The sequence below is a fragment of the Dipodomys spectabilis genome, unplaced genomic scaffold, assembly GCF_019054845.1.
Source record: "Dipodomys spectabilis isolate Male_0828 unplaced genomic scaffold, ASM1905484v1 ptg000002l, whole genome shotgun sequence".
Taxonomy (NCBI): domain Eukaryota; kingdom Metazoa; phylum Chordata; class Mammalia; order Rodentia; family Heteromyidae; genus Dipodomys; species Dipodomys spectabilis.
This window is the reverse complement of record NW_024870679.1, coordinates 10,814,258-10,837,810: the sequence shown is the minus strand read 5'-3', so window position 1 is coordinate 10,837,810 and position 23,553 is coordinate 10,814,258. Positions and strand designations below refer to the sequence as shown.

The following is a 23,553-nucleotide window of genomic DNA, read 5'->3' as shown; positions in this document are numbered from 1 at the left end:
CCTTGAGCCCCAGCACCACTCCCGGCTTTTTTTCTGAAATTAATTGGCGCTAAGGGTCTTCTCACGGTCTCTCCTGCCCGGGCTGGCTTTGAACCGCGATCCTCAGCTCTCAACCCCCCGAGTAGCTAGGATTACAGGCGCGAGCCACCGGCGCCCGGCTAAGAATATTCCTTTTCCTTTTTCTTTGTTATAATTGCTTCTAGCACGGTAGTTGTCGAAATCAAAATGTGAACACTAGAAATACTTGTTCAAATGCCACTTGGGTTACTTGTGCTACTACGACCCCAATTGTAAACTATGAAGAGGGTGGTGGCTCACCGGCACGCACGGGCTGTGTGTGGAGGGATGAAGAACCGGCCCCGGGGCCGGGGCCGCGGCGAGCCCGCCCGGCCCGGCCGAGCGCCGGGGCCCTGGCACCCGTCCCCGAGCGGCCAGACCCACCGTCTCTCCCCGTCGCTCGGAGGTCTCGCGCCGGGTCGGGAACACACCTTTGCACAGCAGCGCTGCCCTTTCGTCCGCCGGGAGAAAACTTTTCGAAACCGGTTTCTCCATCGGTGAGGGGGGTCAGTCACAGATTCCCACCGCCCAGAACTGCGAGGAGAAGCGAGCGGTGAGCCCAAGCACCGAGCTCCGGGGGGGGGGGGGGGGGGGGGGGGAGCCCGCGCCGCGCCGCACGCGCGAACCCGCCGAAGTCTCCGCGTCTCCTCCCGGCCTGCGCCGGCGAGGCGCGCGGAGGGGCGGGGCCGAGCCGGGCGGGGGGGGAAGGTGGGGAGAGGAGCGCGCCGGTGGGCGGGGCCGGGCGGAGGGCGGGGCCGAGCCGGGCGGGGTAGGGGGGGGAGCGCGCCGGTGGGCGGGGCCGGGCGGAGGGGCGGGCGCGCCGCGCTCGCCGGCCGATCGCACGATGTGACGCGCCGCCCGAGGCAGGCCGGGCCCTCAAGATGGCGGCGGGCGCCCCGAGCGGCTCGGCCCGGCAGTAGTGGCGGGACGGCACTCGCCGCTGGGGCCGGCCGCCCCGGGAGTGGCTGCAGCATCGCCAGGAGTCGAGGATGGTAAAATGACCCAGGGGAAGAAGAAGAAACGGGCCGCGAACCGCAGTATCATGCTGGCCAAGAAGATCATCATTAAGGACGGAGGCACGGTGAGCCGGGACTCGGCGCCGGGGAGCGTTCCCGGGCCCTCCCCACCTCCTCCTGCCCTGCGCGGCCGCCGCCGGCCGCTCCGGCCGCGGGGCCCGCCGTCCCGGGGTCCCCGCGCCGCGCCGCCGCCGCGGGCCGTCCCCACCCCCACCCCGGCCTGCGGCCTGCGAGGCCTGCCGCTCGGAAAGCCGCCCGCCCCCCGCACCTGCCGCCGCCGCCGCCGCCGCCCGGGCCGCCGCCGCCGAGCCCCGCGGCCTCCGCCCCACGTGCGCCGCCGCCGCCGCCGCCGCCGCCAGGCCCGGACCGGCGTAGGGCCCGGTCCCATATGCTGCGGACCGGCTGGCAGCTGGCGCCGCGGCCGCGCGGGGGTCCGGCACGCCCGTCTTCGCCGTCCCTGGCACCGGGGCAGGGGTCTGCCCTTCGCTGCCGTCCGGGTGGCCGACCCTGTCCGGCCGGCCCTGTCCTCCTCCCCCGGAGTCGGAAGCGGACGGGAGACGGCGGTCGGCGGGGGCCGCCTCCATCGAGTCCGGCTGGCTTCTCCGGAAGCGCTCCCTCCTCCTGCGTTCAAAGAGAACACTGGAAAGGAGCCGAGCCGAGCGCGGGGAAGGAGGAGAGGTGGAGGGTTCAGGGAAGATGCGCTTTGTTAGCAGCGGTGGCCCGTCCTCCGTAAACTTTAGGCAGCGCGCCGTACTTCGCCACCCGGGGAAGCGGGGCGGAGGGTTGCAGAACTCCCCTGCACTTGGGTTCTGAGGTTTTTCCAGTTGCTACACCGCGATCTTTGGTGGCCGCTTTGGTGTCGCGTTCTGAGATAGAATGGACCGGGGAACTACGTTTTGTTTCCCCGGGAAGGGTTCACGTCCGAGCACCCCGTCGCTTGTTTTCTGGATGGGCTCTAGGATAGTCTTGATCCAGGAGGGCCTGCCGAATACAACTGACACAACATTTGACATTTCACAACGTGGCCTAATGGTGAACTAAGCCGGAATGTAGAAAGCTTGGGACATATGGCAGGGTTTCAGAATACGTTGTCACTTAACTGTCAGATTTTTAGATGCGTTCGTGCTGACATTTGGTGGAAAAGGTGAATTTTTCAGATACTCTTTCAGATTTCTCTTTACTTGGTTCAAGTATAATTTTGATGAGATCAGTTAATAAGCTCTTCTGAACAAGATAAAATTGGGGAGAAAATGCTTAAGCTTTTGTCAGCTCTAGAAAGACGGAATTATAAATGATGTACAAAATAGAGACAATGATGGATGGATTATATTTTACAAAGTGACCTGAAATTTTAAGATTGGTATTCTTTGCAAAAGGCCAGAGTAAAACCGATCAAGAAATACTTTACCTTGTAAAGTTTAGTTTTACCTTAGGAATTTTGTTTGATTTGCTTAGACATAGCAGATTATTTCCAGATCTAGAGCTTTAGAAGACATTCCTCCCTTCAGCTTGGCTTTTTGCTTGTTATTTTGGTGATGGAGTCTAGCTAGCTTTTCTACCCAGTACTAGCCTTACTGTCCTCTAGGTTATCAGCCTAATCAGTAGCTGGGTTTACAAGTGTGAAGCATAGCGCTTAGATTGGGGGAGAGATTTTTTTCTGTGTGTGGATACTGGGACTTGAACTCAGCCTCTCTGGTTTAGATTTTTCTCTCAAAGCTGGCACTAACTTGTGGTAACTCAGGGATACCAATTTGAGCCACACCTCTACTTGGGCTTTCTTTAAAAGATGGTTAATTAGAGATAAGAATCGTAGAATTGTCAGCCTAAACTTAATCCTCATTTCAGCCTACTGTGTAGCTAAATTACAGGTGAGAGTCATTGGTGTCAGTGCTGGCTGCAAACTTTTTGGTCGGTCATGGGGGCTGAACGCTGGGCCTGGGTGCTGTCCCTTAACTCTTCAACTCAAGGCTAACCCTCTACCACTTGAGCCACAGCGTCACTTCTGGGCTTTTCTGCTTATGTGATGTTGAGGAATCAAACCCAGGGCCTCATGCATGCAAGGCAAGCGCTCTACCACTGAGCCACCTTCTCAGCCCGGCTGCAAATTTTTTTTTTTTTTATTGTAAAGATACTATACAGAGGGTTACAGTTACATGAGTGAGGTAATGAGTACACTTCCTCTTGAACATTGTTACCCCCTCCATTGTTTTCCCCCTACCATCCCCTCCCTCCTTCCCTTCCCCGAGGTTCTTTTTTTTTGATTGTGATTAAGTGATTACATAATTTCAAAGTCACAAGTTCATTCTAACTTTCCTGGAGCAAATTGTCTATCACAGTCTGTAATATATAACAGTGTTCACATGTTATATACCATATTTGTGATCAGCAGCATGGGGATATTTAGTAGTGGTTCAACCAGATGAGCGGGAGTTCTTTGTTTCTTAAGTCCTGTTAGTTTTGTCGTATCACCTAACATTTTGGATTTAGCATTCACTTATCAGGGAGACCATGTACTGTTTGTCTCTTCATTCTTGGCTTACCTCGCTCAACATGATTCCTTCTAGCTCCATCCATTTCCCTGCAAATGCCATTATTTTGTCATTTCTAATGGCTGCATAATATTCCATTGTGTATAGATACCACAATTTTTTGATCCATTCATCTGTGGTGGGGCATCTAGGGTGTTTCCATATCCTAGCTATTGCGAACAGTGCTGCAATAAACATGGAGGTGCACGTGTCCTTGTATATTGGTTCCTGTTGTTCAGGGTAGATGCCTAGAAGTGGTATGACTGGGTCGTAAGGGAGGTCAATCTTTAGCTTTCTAAGGACCCTCCAGACTGCTTTCCAAAGTGGTTGTATAAGTGTACATTCCCACCAGCAGTGTAATAGTGTTCCTCTTTCTCCACATCCCTTCCAGCATTTGTCGTTGGCTGATTTGTGGATGTGGGACATTCTGACTGGGGTAAGGTGGTATCTCAGGGTTGTCTTTATTTGCATTTCCTTCACCACCAGGGATGATGAACATTTCCTCATGTGTTTCTTTGCCATTTTTATTTCTTCATTTGAGAAGTCCCTCATTTAGTAATTGGTTTGTTAGGTTTGGGAGGGATTAGTTTCTTGAGTTCCCTGTATATACAGGATGTTAACCCCTTGTCTGATATATTGCTGGTAAATATTTTTTCCCAATTAGTTGGTTGTCTTTCTAGCTTAGTTGCGATAGATTTAGCCCGGCTGCAAAATTTTTGAATGATAAGCATGATGGTATTATAGTTCTTATCGTAGGACAGTGTCTTAGTATGGAAGCAATGGAGGCTTCTTCTGAATGGAGGCTTTCTTGGAATCCTACCAGGCCTTGTGTATAAATTTAAAGGGATGAAAAAGCTTTAGTTTGTGGTAACAGCTTTCTTAGGCGAACCTGTATTGTAATTGTTGTTTTTCCTTGCCGATTAATTGGAAATAGTCTCTCCTAGCTTTGATCTTGGTCCTCAGATCTGCCTTTTTGAGTAGATGGGTTTATAGGTGTGAACCACCAGGGCTGACTTGGTGTGTTTTTAAAATTAATTGTATTATAGGCTGTCGTGGGCTTGAACTCTGGGCCTGGGCACTGTCCCTCAGCTCTTCAGCTCAAGGCAAGCAAGCGCTCTACCACTTGAGCTACAGCACCACTTCTGATTTTTAAGTGGTTTATTGGAGATAAGAGTCTGATGGCCTTTCCTGCCTGAGCTGGCTTTAAACTGTGATCCTCAGATCTCAGCCTCCTGAATAGTAGCTAGATTACAGGCGTGAACCACGGGGGCTCCGCTGTTTTTAACACTGAGGTTTAACTGAGGTCTGGTGCTTGGTCTACTGGTGGTCTACTTGAGCCATGCCCCAAGTTCCTGGTGTTTCTGTTGACATTATCCTTCCAGAGCCTTAAAAAGTTCTGCCACGGTTTGGCTTCATGCAGGGAAAGCATCTGAGGTTCCTTAGCCAGGGTGTGATAATGTACTTCATTCACACACACATCTGACTGAAGACTGATCTGATCCTCTCATGTCTTCTTTCTAATGTAAAGCCAATTCTGCCAATTCTGATATTGATAAAACTAGTAGAATGTTGTTGATGATTTGGAATTTGATTCTTCTAAGTGAACCAGATTAACCACTTTTTCCCTCCACATCACTTATTGTACTTTTTCCCTTGCTTCCTAGCATGTATGTATTAGACATCTTTTTGTTGGTGACACAAATTACTTGAGAAAACAACTTAAGGGAGGCGGATTCTCCAGCCAGAATAAACAAGGCAGTCCTTGATCCACTTACTTAGCTTGGTTCCTTCTGCGCTCAGGCCTAGGGGGAAAACATGCTTCTAGAGCAAGTGGCTCACCTACTTAACCCCAGCCAGCCCCACCTTCTCATTCAGTATGAACTCATCAATGGTGAGCCCATTCATGAAGTTTCTGCCCTCATGATTCAACCACCTCTTTACGGTGTCACCAGCTGGGGACCGTGCCTTCAGCACATAAGCCTTTCAGGAGGACACTTCATAGCCAAAATCACAACTGCCTATCTTTTATGCATTTACACATAAGCCCTTGTTAAAATGTTTATTCCTTCCTAGGGTGTGAACTTGGAGGTCAGAGGGTATGTCTTAATTTTGGAGGGGAGCTGGTGGCTCACTCCTGTAAGCCTAGCCACACAGGAGGCTGAGATATGAGGATCAAGGTTCAAAGCCAGCTCAGGCAGGAAAGTCCATGAAACTTTTATCTCCAATAAACTACCAGAAAACCTGAAGTGGCACTGTAGCGCTAGCCTTGAGCTAAAGAGCTGAGGGACAGTGCTCAGGCCCAGAGTTCAAGCCCCACAACTGACAAAAAAAATTTTGGGAGGGGAGAGGAGTGGCCTGGGGAGAGTGGGAGATTGGATTTAGGGCCTCATGCTTGCTAGGCAAGCATTCTACCACTTGAAGACACCCCCAGTCCTCCAGTTTTTGTAGTTGCAGAACCTCTACAGAGGTAGAGTTAGTAGATACACAGTAGGTATAGTAGTCACAGCAGGTACTGTGATAGTTTACTGAATGAATGAGGTCCTGTACAAACTCATTCCCAGCTAGATCCTTTGATCTCTTTTCCATGTTTAAGTTCAGTTAAATTCTACCAAAAGGATTTTCATGGACTTGAATTCTGTAAGTTAGGAGATGTTATATTAATTAGTGATGATGCCTCTTGACCTTATTAAAAGTGATACATCATCATTTCAGCATTGTATTTCCACATAGGTTACTGAGTAAAACTGTAGGTATGACTTTGTAATGTTTGCATCCACATCCTGATTTTAAATTTTGTCTACATTGATAGAAATAGCCCAAAAGCAGTAGTTCAGACTCTAAATCTGTCTCATTGTTAAGCAGCATTTGACTGTGTTCTTAATTTTATTTATTGTCATCATTGTTAGTAATCCTGGAACACATTATTAATTTTAAACATTTTTTTAAATCTGTTTTTATAGCCTCAAGGAATAGGTTCTCCTAGTGTTTATCATGCGGTTATTGTCATCTTTTTGGAGTTTTTTGCTTGGGGACTGTTGACGGCGCCCACCTTAGTGGTAAGTAAGTTTAACTTACTACGGATTCTAAAATCTCTTTTTCTCCAGTTTGCAAGAAAATATGGTCTTTTTCCTTTTCATGGTTAATGTCTACCGTACTCTCAGTTGAGAGTACTGCCTACGTTGGATCATTGTGTGTAATTTAGATCAGTTGCTGGGCATGTTTAAGCAAATGCCACCATTCCATTTAAGAAAAAAAGTGATTTTTCTTACATTGGTAGGTTTAGGAGAGATGATATTGACAACCTGCATTACTTGGCATAATTATTTTGAGATTCATGTAAGTAGTTGCATTTTCAAAATAAATGTTCTTTTTATTTGGGCTAAGATTCTAAAAAGACTAATAACATTTTCCTAAGACTAGAACCTTAAAAAGATTTACTAGCCCAAACAACTGAATTCATCGCTAATTTCTTTATTTGTGGTGATTCATGGGCTTTTCTGCCTTAGATTGTCTTTGAATCATGATCTTCAGATCTCAGCTTCCTGAGTAGCTAGGATTACAGGTGTGACCACTGGTACTTGGCTATTCTCTATTGTTTTTACTTAGAGATAGCATTGTATAAACCCTTTTTAATTAGCATCAATTAGTTGTACAGGGTTTTCATTTTAACATGTTTATATTTGTATACGGTGTACCTTAATGAAACTCAGCCTCATCCTTCTTCCCAAACCAGTACCATTGTTTCAGTGTTCCATTTCATCCTTTTCATCTGTAAAGTTTGAAAATTTATCTAAATTAGTCTAGGTTGCTTTTTGATAGAGTATTTGAAAATATACTTGAAGTTTTATAGGACTAAAATGTAATATGATTTTCATTTTGGTTTTTGTTCTTTAGGTATTACATGAAACCTTCCCCAAACATACGTTTCTGATGAATGGCCTAATTCAAGGAGTAAAGGTAAGATCAATCATACATATGTGCATACTTATGTATATATAATTCTTCCAGAATTTTAGGTAAATTGATTAATCTGTCCATTTTTTATAATTCGAGTAAATTTGGGAATTACCAATTCAGTATTAAATATGAGGTGACTTTAAATATAAGCAACTGTATACTTAATAAAGTTATACCCTACTTCCCATTTTAAATTAAGACTTTTATTCTAGCGGTTTCAGTGCTTTAATAAACTAACAATAAATATAGAGATTAAAGAAAGAAAATGATCTTTAAAAAACTCCAATATAAAATTAAATCAGTGCAGTAAAGTCTTTATTATACAGCTTCTTTTTTTGACAGTACTGGGGTTTGAACTGAGAGCTATGGACTTGCTAGACAGGCACAAGACACACTGGACGTGTATTGGTCAGCAGCCATGTCACTGGCCCTATGCAGATTCTTCACTTTTTTGTGTGTAGATCGTTGTGGGGACTGAATTCTGGGCCTGGGCACTGTCACTCAGCTCTTCAGCTCAAGGCCCACCTCTTGAGCTACAGCACCACGTCCAGCTTTTCTGCTTATGTGGTGCTGAGGAATGGAACCCAGGGCCTCATGCATGTGAGGCAAGCACTCTACCACTGAGCCAGCTTCCTAGCCCAGATTCTTTACTCTTGAAGACTTAACTTGGATAGCAGATTTTTACAAACAGATAATTCATCTATTAATGTAAAAACATAATTAGCATTTTTGAATTACTATTGTAATTGAAAGCTATTGTAATTGAGAATTAGGGCGTTTCATTTTAATATCCAGCCTGAGCCCTGTAGATAATTCTAGCCTGAGGAAATTTTAACATTATATATAGATAAGAAATCTAGCTATCTATATATATGTATAATTTTCTTATCTATATGTGTTATATATAGATACATATATCTATAGATATATGTATCTATATATAACACATATAGATAAAAATGTTATTTATCTAAAGCTTATTGATTTATTTTAAAAATAACTCCTTTAGGGGCTGGGAAGGTGGCTTAGTGGTAGAGCGCTTGCCTTGCATGCCTGAGGCCCTGGGTTCGATTCCTCAGCACCACATAAGCAAAAAGAAAAATGCCGGAAGTGGCACTGTGTCTCAAGTGGTAGAGTGCTAGCCTTGAGCTGAAGAGCTGAGGGACAGTGCCCAGGCCCAGAGTTCAAAAAAAAAAAATCCACTTAAAAATAACTCCTTTAAAATTCTTCTGAGGTTCTAAAATTACTTGTATTTTCCCTGTGGATATATAACATACACTTTTTTATTTGCATCTTTTAGGGTTTGTTGTCATTCCTCAGTGCCCCACTTATTGGTGCTCTTTCTGATGTTTGGGGCCGAAAGTCCTTCTTGCTGCTAACAGTGTTTTTCACATGTGCCCCGATTCCTTTGATGAAGATCAGCCCATGGTATGTGCACATTGAGATTATAGCAGCTAAACAGAATTTTCTATTACTATTACTGCTTTTTAGTGTTCCTGAATTCTTGTGTTTTTTTTTAATACTAGTCCATGTAAGTTGTAGTTTTATTCTTCTAATATGTTCATTCTTTGACACAGATAAAGTTCTTAAAATTGTATATGTGAGTAATAGTTCATAAGGGCTTTAAAGGGCTACTGTGGGAAGCATCTAGACTTCTTGCAACCTGCTATTGGATTTCACATCTCAAATGTGACTATTTCCAAGTAAAATGTTAGCAACCCCATAGTTTATCATTAATTTGTACTAATTAAGAAAAGGTTTTACTTGGTATCAGTGAAGCCAAATAGTAGTTACTTGCAACAAGAAAGTTTTTGGTTTGGGGTTTTTTTTTGTTTTGTTTTTTTGCTAGTCCTGGGGCTTGAACTCAGAGTCTGGGGTGCTGGCCCTGAGCTTCTTTTGCTCAAGGCTAGCTCTTGAGCCATTATGGCACTTTCAGCTTTTTCTGTTTATGTGGTGCTGAGGAATTGAACCCAGGGCTTCATGCATCCTAGGCAAGCATTGTACCACTGAGCCATCTTCCCAGTCCTGAGGAAGTTTATTTCTCTCAGGAGTTGAGTAGCCCAGAAGTGATATGGCAATTCCCAGAAGTGAATGGCAAGTAAGACTTATTTTGCTCTTCTACCTCTAAGCTGGCACTTCACCATCGAGAATTTGTCTCCTCAGGCAGAACTATGGAAAGGGTAGCTAAGAAAAGCATACTGTCTTTTTTGGGGGTGTTCTGGGCTGGGTGCTGTCCCTAAGTTTTTGGTCAAGGCTAGAGCTTCCACTTCAACTTTTTCTGTGATTAATTGGAGGTAAGAATTTTGTGGACTTGGGGGTGGGAAGGTGGCTCAGTGGTAGAGCGCTTGCCTTGCATGCCTGAGGCCCTGGGTTCGATTCCTCAGCACCACATAAGCAAAAAGAAAAAAAGCCAGAAGTGGCGCTGTGGCTCAAGTGGTAGAGCACTAGCCTTGAGCTGAAGAGCTGAGGGACAGCGCCCAGGCCCAGAGTTCAGGCCCCACAACTGGACACCCCCCCCCCCCCCCCAAAAAAAAAAAAAAAAAAAAAGAATTTTGTGGACTTTGCTGCCTGGGCTGACTTCCAACCTCGATCCTAAGATCACAGCCTCTGGAGAAGCTAGGATTATGGGTGTGAGCCTGGCCATAGTACCTCCTTTTAAGGAAACCCTATATCAAATTCATACCATATCAGACTCTTACCCAATCTTTGCTTATTTATTTTGGTCAGATTTCAGGCTTTTGCTTCTTCTAGTTAAATGCTCTCTCAGCCACCCTGATACTAATCCAGATATTTGTGTGTGTAAGTGGTAGTAGAGTGGTAGAAAATAGTAATAAAGGAATTATAACAGACTTTGTTGCTGTTTTTAACTAAAACAACAAAAGTTACCTAGCAGTTGAAAGTTGGATGAAAGATTTCAGCTGAATTCATTTAATACTACCTTTCTTGTATAGTTGCTGAGTAGCTATCAAAGGACCACTTGTAGCCCCATGTTTCATAATGTCTGTGGACTGGTATAGATAGAAATGTTTAATAACCCAGGCACTGTCCTTATTAACTATTCTTATCCTAATTAATAGCAATGGAGGGTCCCAAGTACTGCTAATTATTCTAACCATTTCTTGTTGTCTTTCATTCTTAGGTGGTACTTTGCTGTTATCTCTGTTTCTGGGGTTTTTGCAGTGACTTTCTCTGTGGTATTTGCTTATGTAGCAGATATAACCCAGGAGCATGAAAGAAGTATGGCTTATGGGCTGGTATGTATGTTTGACCTTTATCTTACATATCTATGGAAAAAATACCTTGTTTTCTGTGTCCTTACTGTAAGGAAGTGAACATTTTTTCATTACAAGATGTATTTTTTGCCTAAGATACATTGCAGAAATAGTTTTCTCTTAGACTTCAGTTGTCTTTTCTTCACTACAAAACTATAAGTTTTGAAACTTGACATACAGGGAGTATTTATAAGTCACATCGAATTGAAAGAATAGTGTATTTTGCATTGTGGAATAGCCTAACAAGGAAATATTTGATATGTCACATTAAAAATTACTTCTTATGGTGTGTAGTATAGAATGAGGCTACCATATAGCTCATGTTTCAGCAGACCTTTTTTGTGACTTGTCAGGCCATGTGATCTACATTCTATTGCTTGTGTGCATGTGTATTCATAACTCTTTAAAAATGCTTAGCTCGGGCTGGGAAGGTGGCTCAGTGGTAGACCACTTGCCTTGCATGCGTGAGGCCCTGGGTTCGATTCCTCAGCACCACATAAGCAAAAAGAAAAAAGCCGGAAGTGGCGCTGTGGCTCAAGTGGTAGAGCGCTAGCCTTGAGCTGAAGAGCTGAGGGACAGTGCCCAGGCCCAGAGTGCAGGCCCCACGACCGAGCCCCCCTCCCCCCCCAAAAAAAAATGCTTAGCTCGATTCATAGTTCCGTTTGTCACTTGTAATTGTTTTGCAACAACTAGACACTGGATAGATATACTATCAAATCTAGGTGTGGAATGGTTCTCATAAGTACAGTAATACATAATTAATTTGAAGTAGGACAGAGAGAAAATACTCTGTACGCATCTTGATAACTACGGGCCAAATACCATATCAAACTGATTTCATAAAAACTTAAGAGCTAGACCAGGCATTATAAATTTTGTCTGTTAGCCCTAGCTAACATAAGCCACTCAGTCTGAAGGATTGAGGTTCAAAGCCAGCTTAGGCAAATAGTAAGACATCTCAAGAAGCCAGATGTGATGATATGTGCCTGTGATTTCAGCTATGCCAGAGACCATAGGTATGAAGATCACAGTCCAAGGCCAGCCCTAGGCAAAAACACTAGAATCTGTCCAAAAAAGAATTAAAGCAGAGGCTATTTCAAAGAGGGCTTGTAGGATTCTGCAACCCAGAGCTCTTAACACTTGGACCAAAGATTGAAATTCTCCATGGGATGTCATAGTCACTCAATAGAAGTGCTGTGTTTTCCAGTGGAGATGCAATAATAATAATAATAATAATAATGGACAAAATACTGGGCATGTCTCAAGTAATAGAGGGCCCTAGCAAATGCAAGGTCCTTAGTATGGACCCCAGTACTAAGGGGGGAAAAAGTATGCAATCTCTTGATTCAGTTATGGAAATAGAAGGGATTTTATGTATAAAATAACCTATACAGAGAAGCTTGTTAACCACTACTTCTAGTGGTTACATTTATAAATGTAGAACATTAAATGATACAGGGTGACTGAACACACAGATTTGTTGGGGTCCCTAAGCATCAGCATGACTTAATGGGAGGGATATTTGCACAGGACTGGCCCCTAATTTTTGCTAAACTAAAGTGGGTTTGGGTTTTGTTTTTGTTTTTTTTGTAAATCTGTCTTACCCAAGATTTACCCATAGGATTTATTTGCACAGAGAGCCCCAAGGTTTAAAAGAATTTGAAGCCACTGTCCTGAGAGTCTATTTTATTTATTATATATTTATAGACAAGAATCTAATCTTTGTGTCTTCCTACAAAAGGGACAATAAGAGTGGCCCGGGTAGCTGCAGGACAGGCTGTAGCAGCAGCTGTGACTTGATATGGGGTTGGGGCATAGTTAAGGGAGTTGAACTTTCCTCACTAATTTCTTCTTTGTTCTTACTTAATTGGTTGCAGGTTTCAGCAACGTTTGCTGCCAGTTTAGTTACCAGCCCTGCAATTGGAGCTTACCTCGGACGAGTGTATGGAGACAGCTTAGTGGTGGTTCTAGCTACAGCAATAGCTTTGCTAGATATTTGTTTTATCCTTGTTGCTGTGCCAGAGTCGCTGCCTGAAAAAATGCGGCCTGCATCATGGGGCGCACCCATTTCCTGGGAACAGGCTGACCCCTTTGCAGTAAGTTTCTTTTTCTTACATTTCTTGACCAAAAACGTGAAAACATGATTCCATGTAGTGTTAATGTTTTGCTGTGGGTGTCTTTGAAGAAAACATCTTGACAGTTTTTGAGACAGGGCCTTATTATGTAGCCTATACTGGTCTTGAACTCGTAATCCCTCCATCTCTTGAGTGCTGAAATTACAGGTGTGAGCTACTATCCAGCTGGTTTCTTTATTTCCTCCCTCCTTCCCTCTCTCTTCCTTCCTTCCTTTTCTTTCTTTCCTCCCCTCCCCCTCTTTTTCTTTTCCCCTTCCCCTTCCCCTTCCCTTTTTAAAAGACTTTTCAGAATAGTTTGGGGAGGATAAAAGGGCCAGTAGTTGTCTGTATCCAGTACCAAAGAAATGTCTTCATACATCAAGAATGTTTACAATTTTTACATAAAACCTTATGTCATTCTTTTTCTTGTTTCTAGTCCTTAAAAAAAGTGGGCCAAGATTCCATAGTGCTGCTGATCTGCATCACGGTATTTCTCTCCTATCTACCAGAGGCAGGCCAATATTCAAGCTTTTTTTTATACCTCAGACAGGTAAAATCCTATTGCATACAAGTGGACTTTTCTTTCATTTTGTACTGTTAGAAAAATAATCTCTGAAAGCTTTAATCTGATGACCATTTGGTAAGCAATAGCCAACTGGACTTTTTTAGTGTGCCTGATATTACTTATGTTTCTTTGCCAGCTAGACAAGCGACCAGCACCCTACCACACTTACAGCCCCTGTCTACATTTTTTCATTCTATTTTTTTTCTTTTTTCTTTTTTTGTTGGTCATGGGCTTGAATAGCCTGGGCTCTGTCCCTGAGCTGCTTTTTGCTTAAGGCTAACATATTACCACTTGCCATAGCACCACTTGCAGCTTTTCCTGCCTGGGCTGGCTTTGAACTGTGATCCTCTTGAGTAGTTAGGATTACAGGTGAGAGCCACTGGCATGTTGTATGTTTTTAACTTAGGCAAAAAGATGCATCACCTTCACTAGTTTCTTTCTGATCCAGAACTTACGGAGAACACAAATGAGAACACAAACAAATTTCTTTCTCTCAACTCTAGTCTTTCTACAATGAAATCAAGCCTTTATCAATGATAGGCAAACCACAGATGCTGCGGTTTTACTTGTAAAATGATTCTGAATGCTTGATAGCTGTCTCCAATTTAGTATATGCAAATTTGGGGGGCTGCCACATATAACTAGGTATCTTTTATGTTAAATTGTTTCTACTAAAGAAAGCTTTGTTTATGAGTTAAAATTTGAATTGACTTAGAGAGTTAAAGATGAATTAAAGGGGACTGGGAAGGTGGCTTAGTGGTAGAGTGCTTGTCTTGCATGCATGAGGCCCTGGTTTTAATTCCTCAGCACCACATAAACAGAAAAAGCCGGAAGTGGTGCTGTGGCTCAAGTGATAGAGTGCTAGCCTTGAGCTAAGATCTGAGGGACAGTGCCCAGACAGAGTTCAGGTCCTACAACCGACAAAAAAATGAATTAAAAAAGTAATTAACACTATTTTGGTATTCCTTATGCTTTCTCAGTCATTAATTTTGCTTGATTTTGAAACCTTACAGATAATGAAATTTTCGCCAGAAAGTGTTGCAGCATTTATAGCAGTCCTTGGCATTCTTTCTATTATTGCCCAGGTAAGTTTTTTTTTAGTGTCATAGAGGGTGATAGTTGCTGGCTGTCCAGATGTAAATTCATAGAGTAATTGTGTCTCGGTGAGTAGCTAAGATCAGGAGTCTGAGGTCCCAAGGTTCAGAAACTCAGGTGTGTTAGTACAGATTGTTTGATCCTGACACATTAATATTCGACACATAACCCGACAAGTTTATTGATTTTTTTAAATTTATTTTTTGTTGGTTGTGGGGCTTGAGCTCAGGGCCTCTGCACTGTCCTTGAGCTTTTTTGCTCAAGGCTAGTGCTCTACTACTTTGGGCCACAGCCTCTTCTGATTTCTGGTGGTCAGTTGAAGAGTCTCATGGACTTTTCCTGCATAGGCTGGCTTTGAACCTCAAACCTCAGATCTCAGCTTTCTGAGTACCTAGGACTACAGGGGTGAGCCACCAGCACCCAGCTTAGAAGCAGTTTTTGAGATGAGAAATCAGAGTAAAAGGGAGAAAAATAGTTGGCCTTCAAAGTCAAGTGAATAAGCATATCTAGGCTGCAAATAATTACATATATTTATGTCATACAATTTACTAAAACATTATGTACAGCCCAAAGTTGAGAAGCTAGACTTATATTCTCATTTATATCCCAGTATAGTATGTCATACAATTTACTAAAACATTATGTACAGCCCAAAGTTGGGAGGCTAGACTTGTATTCTCATTTGTATCCCAGTATAATCTTTGATGCCAACAAGACCAGGGTCTTTTCCTTCTCTCTGGTGGCACAAGCTATTTGTAGCTCCTTCTACTCAGAGCTTCTGTGTGTGCTTATTAGCTTGCTTACTGACGTGCCTCTGTGTCCTTGCTAACTCCAGTTTGTCTCCTCATTATATGGCAAACACTGGAGGATGGCTTTTCCTTCGTTTTTTATTCTTTTTGCCTCAGTTTGTAAGCTCTAGTGGAGCTCTAGATTGCTTATCTTCCTCACCTTCGCATCCTGTACTACCCTTAGGCTAGAAGGTCCTTTAGTATGGTATGGGAGTGACATCTATCAAGATGCATTGTACTTTAAAACGAATTTGTTGGGCTGGGAAGGTGGCTCAGTGGTAGAGCGCTTGCCTTGCATGCTCGAGGCCCTGGGTTCGATTCCTCAGCACCACATAAGCAAAAAGAAAAAAGCCGGAAGTGGCGCTGTGGCTCAAGTGGAAGAGCGCTAGCCTTGAGCTGAAGAGCTGAGGGACAGCGCCCAGGCCCAGAGTTCAGGCCCCACTACCGGACCCAAAAAAAAAATTAAAAAAAAAAAAAAACGAATTTGTTGAATGGTAATGCTTAACTACTCAAACATAATAAACATGTTTAAAAAATGGTGGTAGCATGGCTCAGGAGTAACTCAAGAGGTGAGAGCGCCTAGCTTAGCAAGCACCTGAGTTCACTGCATGTTGCAGTCCAGTACCTTTGTTGTTGCTGTCACCCGAGAGGGCTCTCTTCCCCCAGATCTATCTTTCCACACCATTCTGCTTGGACCTCAAAAATGACTCAGGAGGGGCTGGGAAGGTGGCTCAGTGGTAGAGTGCTTGTCTTGCATGCCTGAGGCCCTGGGTTCCATTCCCAGCACCACATAAGCAAAAAGAAAAAAGCCAGAAGTGACATTGTGGCTCAAGTGGTAGAGCACTAGCCTTGAGCTGAAGAGCTGAGGGACAGCGCCCAGGCCCAGAGTTCAGGCCCCACGACTGGACCCCTCCCCAAAAAAAACAATGACTCAGGAAATTAGCATACATGTCCACCTGTCCCCAGTAGAAAGCAGTCTGTTTGCTGACTAGTACTTTGATTTACAAGCCTATCCTCAAACCTAGCATAAGACTTAGATGTAATAGGAACTTATCAAATATTTGTGACTGACCATTGCTAATGTTAGTTAACCACTGTCAAGCTGCCATCAGTGTTTATGTTCATCTTGATTGAAGTCATGTAACCTTTCAGAGTTCAGTTCTCTCATCTTCAAAATGAGAGATATATTAAATTAAGGCACACTATAGAGTATTTTTTCTTTGTTAGGCACACTACAGAGTAAATTTTTCCATTGTTAAAATGAGAACACTATATTTTCAGATATGCATACCTTGCATAAATACTTATGAAGAACTAAGTGATGGGTACACAAAGGTAAATAAAAGCCTTGAGAGTCTCTTTAAGTACTTTGATGTCCTAGCTAGAATGTCTGGAGATTTAGGTGTCTGGAACACAGAGGAGGGTATGGGAAGGACTGACAGGTTTGAGCAGCCATAAGCTATACTAACTGTACACAGGGTAAGGACCCCAGGGAGGGAGGGCAGTAGGTGTTTCCAAATTGTTTCCAGTTTTAATGACTTATCTTATTGTCTTAAGAAATTGTTTACCTTTTGTTTTAGTTACCATCTGTTAAATGGGGGTAGGGGATTTTTATTTGGTTGGTGCTTGAGCTTGAACCTGAGTCATTATCTAAAAACTGAATTTCCATGTGCACATGGATAGTTTCCTGAAGAAGGAAGAATACTGAATTCTGTACCTAATCGTAAGCTAAGTTGGATGGAGGGCTATGAGGCCACTGCATTTTATAAGCAATTTGGTGACAAGATCTAGGCTGAAGAGTTGTTCTAGTATTCTGGAATGGTCTCTTGCTCAAGGGGCAGGCATTTTAATCCTCAGTGAACCTGCTTTTCAATATCATTTCTTCCTAAGATGTATTTAACAATGGTAAGAACAAATGTTTTGCCTTATGAGTTCCTAAAAGCACTAAAGGAATCCACTGTTTTGATAAAAAGTACTCTCAGGGATAAAGTTGTCTACCTCTGTTACATAACTAGGATGGCCAAATCTTTAGCTACAAACTTTTGTGCTTACTCTTTGCAGCTTCTGATTCAACTGGTCCTCAGTTGAACTGAATAGAAAGTTTTCTGACCCTCTTAAGTCTGAATCTCTATCAGCCTAGAACTGTGACCACAGATTCAGGAAAGTTGTTACTGAAAAATCAAATTGTAGAACAATAGTAATAAAGCTCCATTAGTGATGAAAAGCACCAAGTATTTTTTTAACCTGAAAGAAAAATTATACTGACAATTTTTTTCTGTTTTTTTTTTTTTTCCTAGACTATAGTCTTGAGTTTACTTATGAGGTCAATTGGAAATAAGAATACCATTTTATTGGGTCTGGGATTTCAGATATTACAACTGGCATGGTATGGCTTTGGTTCAGAACCTTGGTAGGTATTACACATGTTCATTTTCTTAATTTTATTGTCTTTTTCTGAGGGGGGAAAAGATAGAAAATAATTGAGGCAGATCCTCCTGGATCTGCGCTGCAATGCTGGGCTCTTACAGGTGTGCATTACCAGCCCTCCTCTTTCATATGCTTCTCAAATACAGCAAAGACTTTTAACTGTCTCATGACATTCCTTATCTTCAAGACATGAATAACATTCTCACACTGGTGTGTGTGTGTGTATTCTCCTAGAGTGACTAGGAGGGGAATGGCATTTTTATAGTTCTATGACTAGCTGAAATTCTGCTTGAGGTTGTTAAGCTCTTGAATCTCTAAGGAGCCTTTAATTTTGAAAAAAGGCCCTGAACTTGGCCTTCCTGTATGATTAGAGAAACAATTGAACCTAACTGATGGCAAATAAGAAGTGAACAACGTCCATTCGTTTAGGTCCAGCTTTCCCAGTTTGGTTGCCTGCAGAGCTGATGGCTTGGGGCGGGGATTGGAGGGGTTGGAGGTGGTTCAAGTGGTAGAGCATCTATCTTAGCCATCCCATGGCCCTGAGCTAAACTCCAGTTATTGTTTCTCTGCTAACAAACAAAGCACTTTGGAGATGTTTTTTCAGTCTCATCTTTTACAAAGCCGCTCACAGCTTAACATTGTTTTAAACATTCCTTTTCAACATGAAGCCACTACTCACAGTGCATCCTGGTTACGTTTATTTTTACAATTTAAGGATTAGCTCTAATCAGTAGTATCTTTACACCAAATCACAAGTCAGAAGGCTTGTTGCCTTCAGCTGCTTAGAATACATGGTGTTTATATTTCCTTGCAACTTTGTGCAAAATTAATGCTCAGCATACTTACCCCAAATTTATATCTATCCCAAATGGTTGTGAATAAGTAGCTGTTCCTGGTTTTGAGAATAAACTAGATTAGACTTTTAAATCACTTGCTGAGTTGCCCAGGAAGGAACTGAGTAAGCATAGTTCCTTCCTGTCCTTCAGCCCTTTCACAGTAAGATTAGCTTTTGACTCTCTGATTGGCTTCCAACAGGTGCATTATCTTTACACTGTTACTTTATTACAGGATGATGTGGGCTGCCGGAGCAGTGGCAGCCATGTCCAGTATCACCTTCCCAGCGGTCAGTGCGCTTGTTTCACGAACTGCTGATGCTGATCAACAAGGTGAGCTCACAGAACCAGATCACTGTTTAAAAACAGAATATTTTAGTCCTGCATTTTCTCTATCCCTCACACAAGTACTGAAACAGAAGTGTGTCTTCAAGGTAAAGAATTTAAAATTGTTGTCATCAGTAATCAGGAAAAGTAGGTTCTGTCCTCCTATGGCTATTTGGTCCCTTAACCTCTCCCTTTAAAAATGTGGCAGTGTTGGCTGCTTCAGCATTGCTGTGACAAAATAGCTATCATTAAAAAAGAAAAGATTCAGGGGCTGGGAAGGTGGCTCAGTGGTAGAGCGCTTGCCTTGCATGCCTGAGGCCCTGGGTTCAATTCCTCAGCACCACATAAGCAAAAAGAAAAAAGCTGGAAGTGGTGCTGTGGCTCAAATGGTAGAGCGCTAGCCTTGAGCTGAAGAGCTGAGGGACAGTGCCCAGGCCCAGAGTTCAGACCCCACGACTGGACCCCCCCCCCCCCCCAAAAAAAAAAAAAAAGAAAGAAAGAAAAGATTCATCTTAGCTCAGAGGGGGGATATCTATTCCTTTACCTAGAACATTTTGTAAATTTTGTTGACTAAATATTTGCTGTTTTGTGCTAGAGTACCTTGAGGTATATTTAAAAATATATTAGGGGCTGGGAATGTGGCTTCATGGTAGAGAGCTTACCTAGCGTACATGAAGTCCTGTGTTCCTCATAAACAGAAAAGGCTGGAAGTGGTGCTGTGGCTCAAGTGGAAAAACTCTAGCCTTGAGCATAGAGAGGCTCAGGGACAGAGCCCAGGCCCTGAGTTCAAGCCCAGGACTGACAAAAAATAAATAAATGAAATATATTAAAATTCAATATTTCATTTAAAATGTACAACATACCCAACACAAAAGCTATACCTTTCTGGTGAGAACTTCAATTTTTGGTATGCCAGCAGGTGAGGAATAATTCTTTGTAAAAGCTAAATTGGTAAAGGCTGTTTGGTCATAAGAAAAAAAGGGATGTTATATAACATGGCTGCAATCACTTGTAGAAATGAAGAAGGAAAAATCTGAGGCCAGAACTCATTGGTTTTTTTGTTTTATTTTTTTGTCCATCTTGGGCTTGAACTCAGAGCCTGGGCACTGATCCTGAGTTTCTTTTGCTCAAGGCTAGCACTCTACCACCTGAGCTATAACACCATTTCCAGTTTTTTCTGTGTATGTGGTACTGAGGAATTGAACCCAGGGCTTCATGCATGCTAGGCAAGCACTCTACCACTAAGCCACATTCCCAGCCCACAGATTGTTTTAAACTGGAGAAAAGATCCCTGAGAGTGTCTGTTAAAATCCTTTGTTTACATTGATTTCCTCTTTGCACTGGTTTTGATCATATGAAAATGGTTTCTTTCAATGTAGGTGTTGTTCAGGGAATGATAACAGGGATTCGAGGACTATGCAATGGTCTGGGGCCTGCCCTTTACGGATTCATTTTCTACATATTTCATGTGGAACTTAAAGAACTGCCAATAACAGGAACAGACTTGGGGACAAACACAAGCCCTCAACACCATTTTGAACAGGTAATCTTTAGTTTATTTAGCTGGATTAAAAGTTGCTGTTTATGCTGGGCTCAACCTGTAATCCTAGCTACTCAGGAAGCTGTGATTTGAGGATCGTAGTTCAAAGCCAGCCCCAGTAGGAAAAGCCATGATACTCTTAGCTCCAATTATAACTACCTGAAAACTGGAAGTGGTGCTATGGCTTAAAGTGAAAGAGTGCTAGCCTTGAGCAGAAAAGCTCAGAGACAGCACCTAGGCCCTGAGTTTAAGCCTCATAACTGGCCACACACAAAAAAAGAACGCCATTGGTGACAAACTTCCAATATTGAATAACCTATTTGTCAAGACTTGCTGACCTCTCTTCACCACTTTCTTATATTATGACTATTGTTTCTTCTGAGACTGTTGCAGTGTCATTGGACTGTGTGCATGAAGTCAGCTATGTGTCTCTTAACATTTGGTATGTTTCCTTCCTTGTAAGTGAAAATAGGTAATTAAATGATTTCAACAAATGTTAATAGCTCACCCAGTTCCTAGCCTACTAAGCAGATATCCCACACTAATCTTAAAGCTAGCTAAGCCTACTTCTACATTAGAAAATGATTTGTGGCCAGGTGCTGGTGGCTTGTGCCTGTATCCTAGCTACTCAGAAGGCTGAGATCTGAGGTTTGAGGTTCGAAATCAGCCTGGGTAGAAAGTCCCTGAGACTCTTATCTCCAGTAAACTACTCAAAAAAGAACGGGTGCTGTAACCCAAGTGGTAGAGTACTTGCCTTGAACTAAAGAAGCTTAGGGGAAGTGCCCAGCTAGAACCAGCCCTCTCTCCCCCCCAAAAAAGCAATATATGTGTGGACTACGTTTTTTGTCAGTTGTGGGGCTTGAACTCTGAAGACTAAGTTTTTATTAGGAATGAACCTAATAGTACCTTGGGGCTACTATAAAGGGGCTTTCCTTTTCAGGGGAGGGAAGAGTTTTATATCTCGGCTTTTGCCACTTTCAGTCCCTTGATAGTGTAATTTTTGAAACAAAATGATAGTGGATGCTACTCCCAGTTGTTAATGCTGTATGCTACTTAGTTTTCCATTTGAGAGCTTGTGCTTTTCTCCTGAACTTACAAACCCAGTAGAAGTTCATAGAGTAGGTTTTCAGATTTGATGCTGAGTGACAGGGTATTTTAGTGCAAGCTTTTTGCAGTTTTCATTCCTAGAATTTTGTGAGTATGATAAAGTCCCTTTACTCCTGAAGAACCATTTTTATAACTGTGCTTCAATCGGTTGTAACTGAACAATGCATACAGCAATCGTAATCATTTTTGTCTTCCTCAGAATTCCATCATTCCTGGTCCCCCCTTCCTCTTTGGAGCCTGTTCAGTACTGCTGGCTCTGCTTGTTGCCTTGTTTATCCCAGAACACACCAATTTAAGTTTAAGGTCCAGCAGTTGGAGAAAGCACTGTGGCAGTCACAGCCACCCTCACAGTACACAGGCGCCAGGAGAGGCCAAAGAACCTTTGCTCCAGGACACAAATGTGTGATGACGGAAATCAGGAAGATTTTTCTATCAGCGCCCAGGTCTTAGTTTTCACCTGTAGTTCTGGATGTACATTCCATTTCCATCTACAATGTACTTTTAAGATTGTCTTATGAAATGTATCTGCATGAACTCCGTGGGAACTAAAGAAAGAACCGGACAGTTTTCCAAAGATGTTACAATTTCTTTTGAAAAGAAAACTTTTGTTTATTAGCACCAGTTTCTTGCCACTAAGCTGTTTTATTATACATCCTTTAATTAAAAACTCTATATGTAACTTCTTAGATATTAGCATATGTCTGCTACCATTTCCCTAAGGTGTTGAGCTTTAACTCTATACTGACTCCTGGAGAGACAGAGTAGGTAGTGTGGTTGTGGACCTGTTCATTTTAACATTGTAAAATCCTGAGACAGATTTTAGTATTGTAAAATCTTGAGTCAAATAATTCAAAGCCTTAATGCAGGTGCGCTAAAATAAAGAAATGGCAAATGAGTTGTTTGCAATTTTAAAAAAAGACACTTAAGAAAACTGTACTAAATCCGAATCATGTTTCAAGCTTATTTGCAGTAATTTATTTTAAACATCATTCACTACTGTTTATCAGCCACTTAGAATTCAAATTGGGGTAGAGCCTGTAAATCTAAATGCTGGCTCAAATTTGTTCCCCAGTTACTTCTTATACCATATTCTTTTAATGTTTGCATAATCATAAGAACCTCAACACTTGAAAACATAATCTAAAAATTATAGTAAAGTTGGTAGCCTTGAAAACGTCAATGTGATATCTATATGTAGATAAATATATATAGTGGCCTTTCAGGACTGTCACAGTAACACTTTATTTACAGAGCTAATGTTTGTCCTAAATTTCAGGACCCTAGAAGAGAGCTTTATACAATTACTGATGTGAATTTCTCTAAAGTGTATATTTTTGTGTCCAGTTATATTATTTAAAAAAGTGTTACTTTGTAAAAATTGTACATAAAGTATTGTATAGTTTACACTGTTTTCATCTTGTGTGTGGTTATTGCCTAATGCTTTTTAAACTTGGAACATTCACTATGGCTAAATGAGGTCTTTAAAATGTAAATATTCTGTTAATAAAATTAAATATTTTAATGATTTTTTTTTCTTTTTAAAAAAGCCTTGATCTGTGAGTCGCTTGCCATAAGTTACTATACTCATCTCTACAGCAACATACCAAAGCTGTCTGGATTTGAATCAGTTTCTCTTCTCACTATAAAATACTCCTGTAAAAAATTAGACAAAATGAAAAGCGTTGTTTTCATATCAGTTGGAAGTACTTGCTTTTCTAAGTAGATACAACCCAATCCTCTTTTTAACTTACTCTATATGTCAAACTCTCAAATTGTACTAGCAAAGCTCATTTATAGGCTTAACATTAAGTGAAACATTTTTATTAACACATGTACATATATATACTGGAAAACAATTACAAACAGGTTTAAGAGGTAGAGTTCAGAGACAGCACACAAATCTACCTATGTACATTAAAAGGAAAAT

The 23,553-nt window shown here is 42.3% G+C and overlaps 1 protein-coding gene and 1 non-coding gene across 2 annotated transcripts; both read left to right on the top strand.

Moving 5' to 3' along the window:
• Positions 1-866: 866 nt before the first annotated feature.
• Positions 867-23,151, top strand: Mfsd14a (major facilitator superfamily domain containing 14A). Its single transcript, XM_042678794.1, has 12 exons — positions 867-1,138; positions 6,562-6,657; positions 7,496-7,558; positions 8,859-8,986; positions 10,698-10,812; positions 12,708-12,926; positions 13,381-13,494; positions 14,523-14,594; positions 17,690-17,802; positions 18,888-18,985; positions 20,359-20,522; positions 21,826-23,151. The coding sequence occupies exons 1-12, from the start codon at positions 1,055-1,057 to the stop codon at positions 22,030-22,032; spliced, it is 1,473 nt and encodes a 490-aa protein (XP_042534728.1). The 5' UTR covers positions 867-1,054; the 3' UTR covers positions 22,033-23,151.
• LOC122112813 lies at positions 11,919-12,050 on the top strand. Its single transcript, XR_006148274.1, has one exon. It is a non-coding gene; the product is annotated as a small nucleolar RNA SNORA25 (small nucleolar RNA).
• Positions 23,152-23,553: the final 402 nt, after the last annotated feature.

What these genes read in the sequence shown, in the direction of transcription:
- Mfsd14a (XM_042678794.1), top strand. Translation starts at nt 1,055, where the DNA reads ATGACCCAGGGGAAGAAGAAGAAACGGGCCGCGAACCGCAGTATCATG. An exon ending in TGACGGCGCCCACCTTAGTG is followed by an intron (nt 6,658 to 7,495) that starts GTAAGTAAGTTT and finishes TTTGTTCTTTAG; the next exon opens with GTATTACATGAAACCTTCCC. An exon ending in TTCTTTCTATTATTGCCCAG is followed by an intron (nt 14,595 to 17,689) that starts GTAAGTTTTTTT and finishes TTTTTTTCCTAG; the next exon opens with ACTATAGTCTTGAGTTTACT.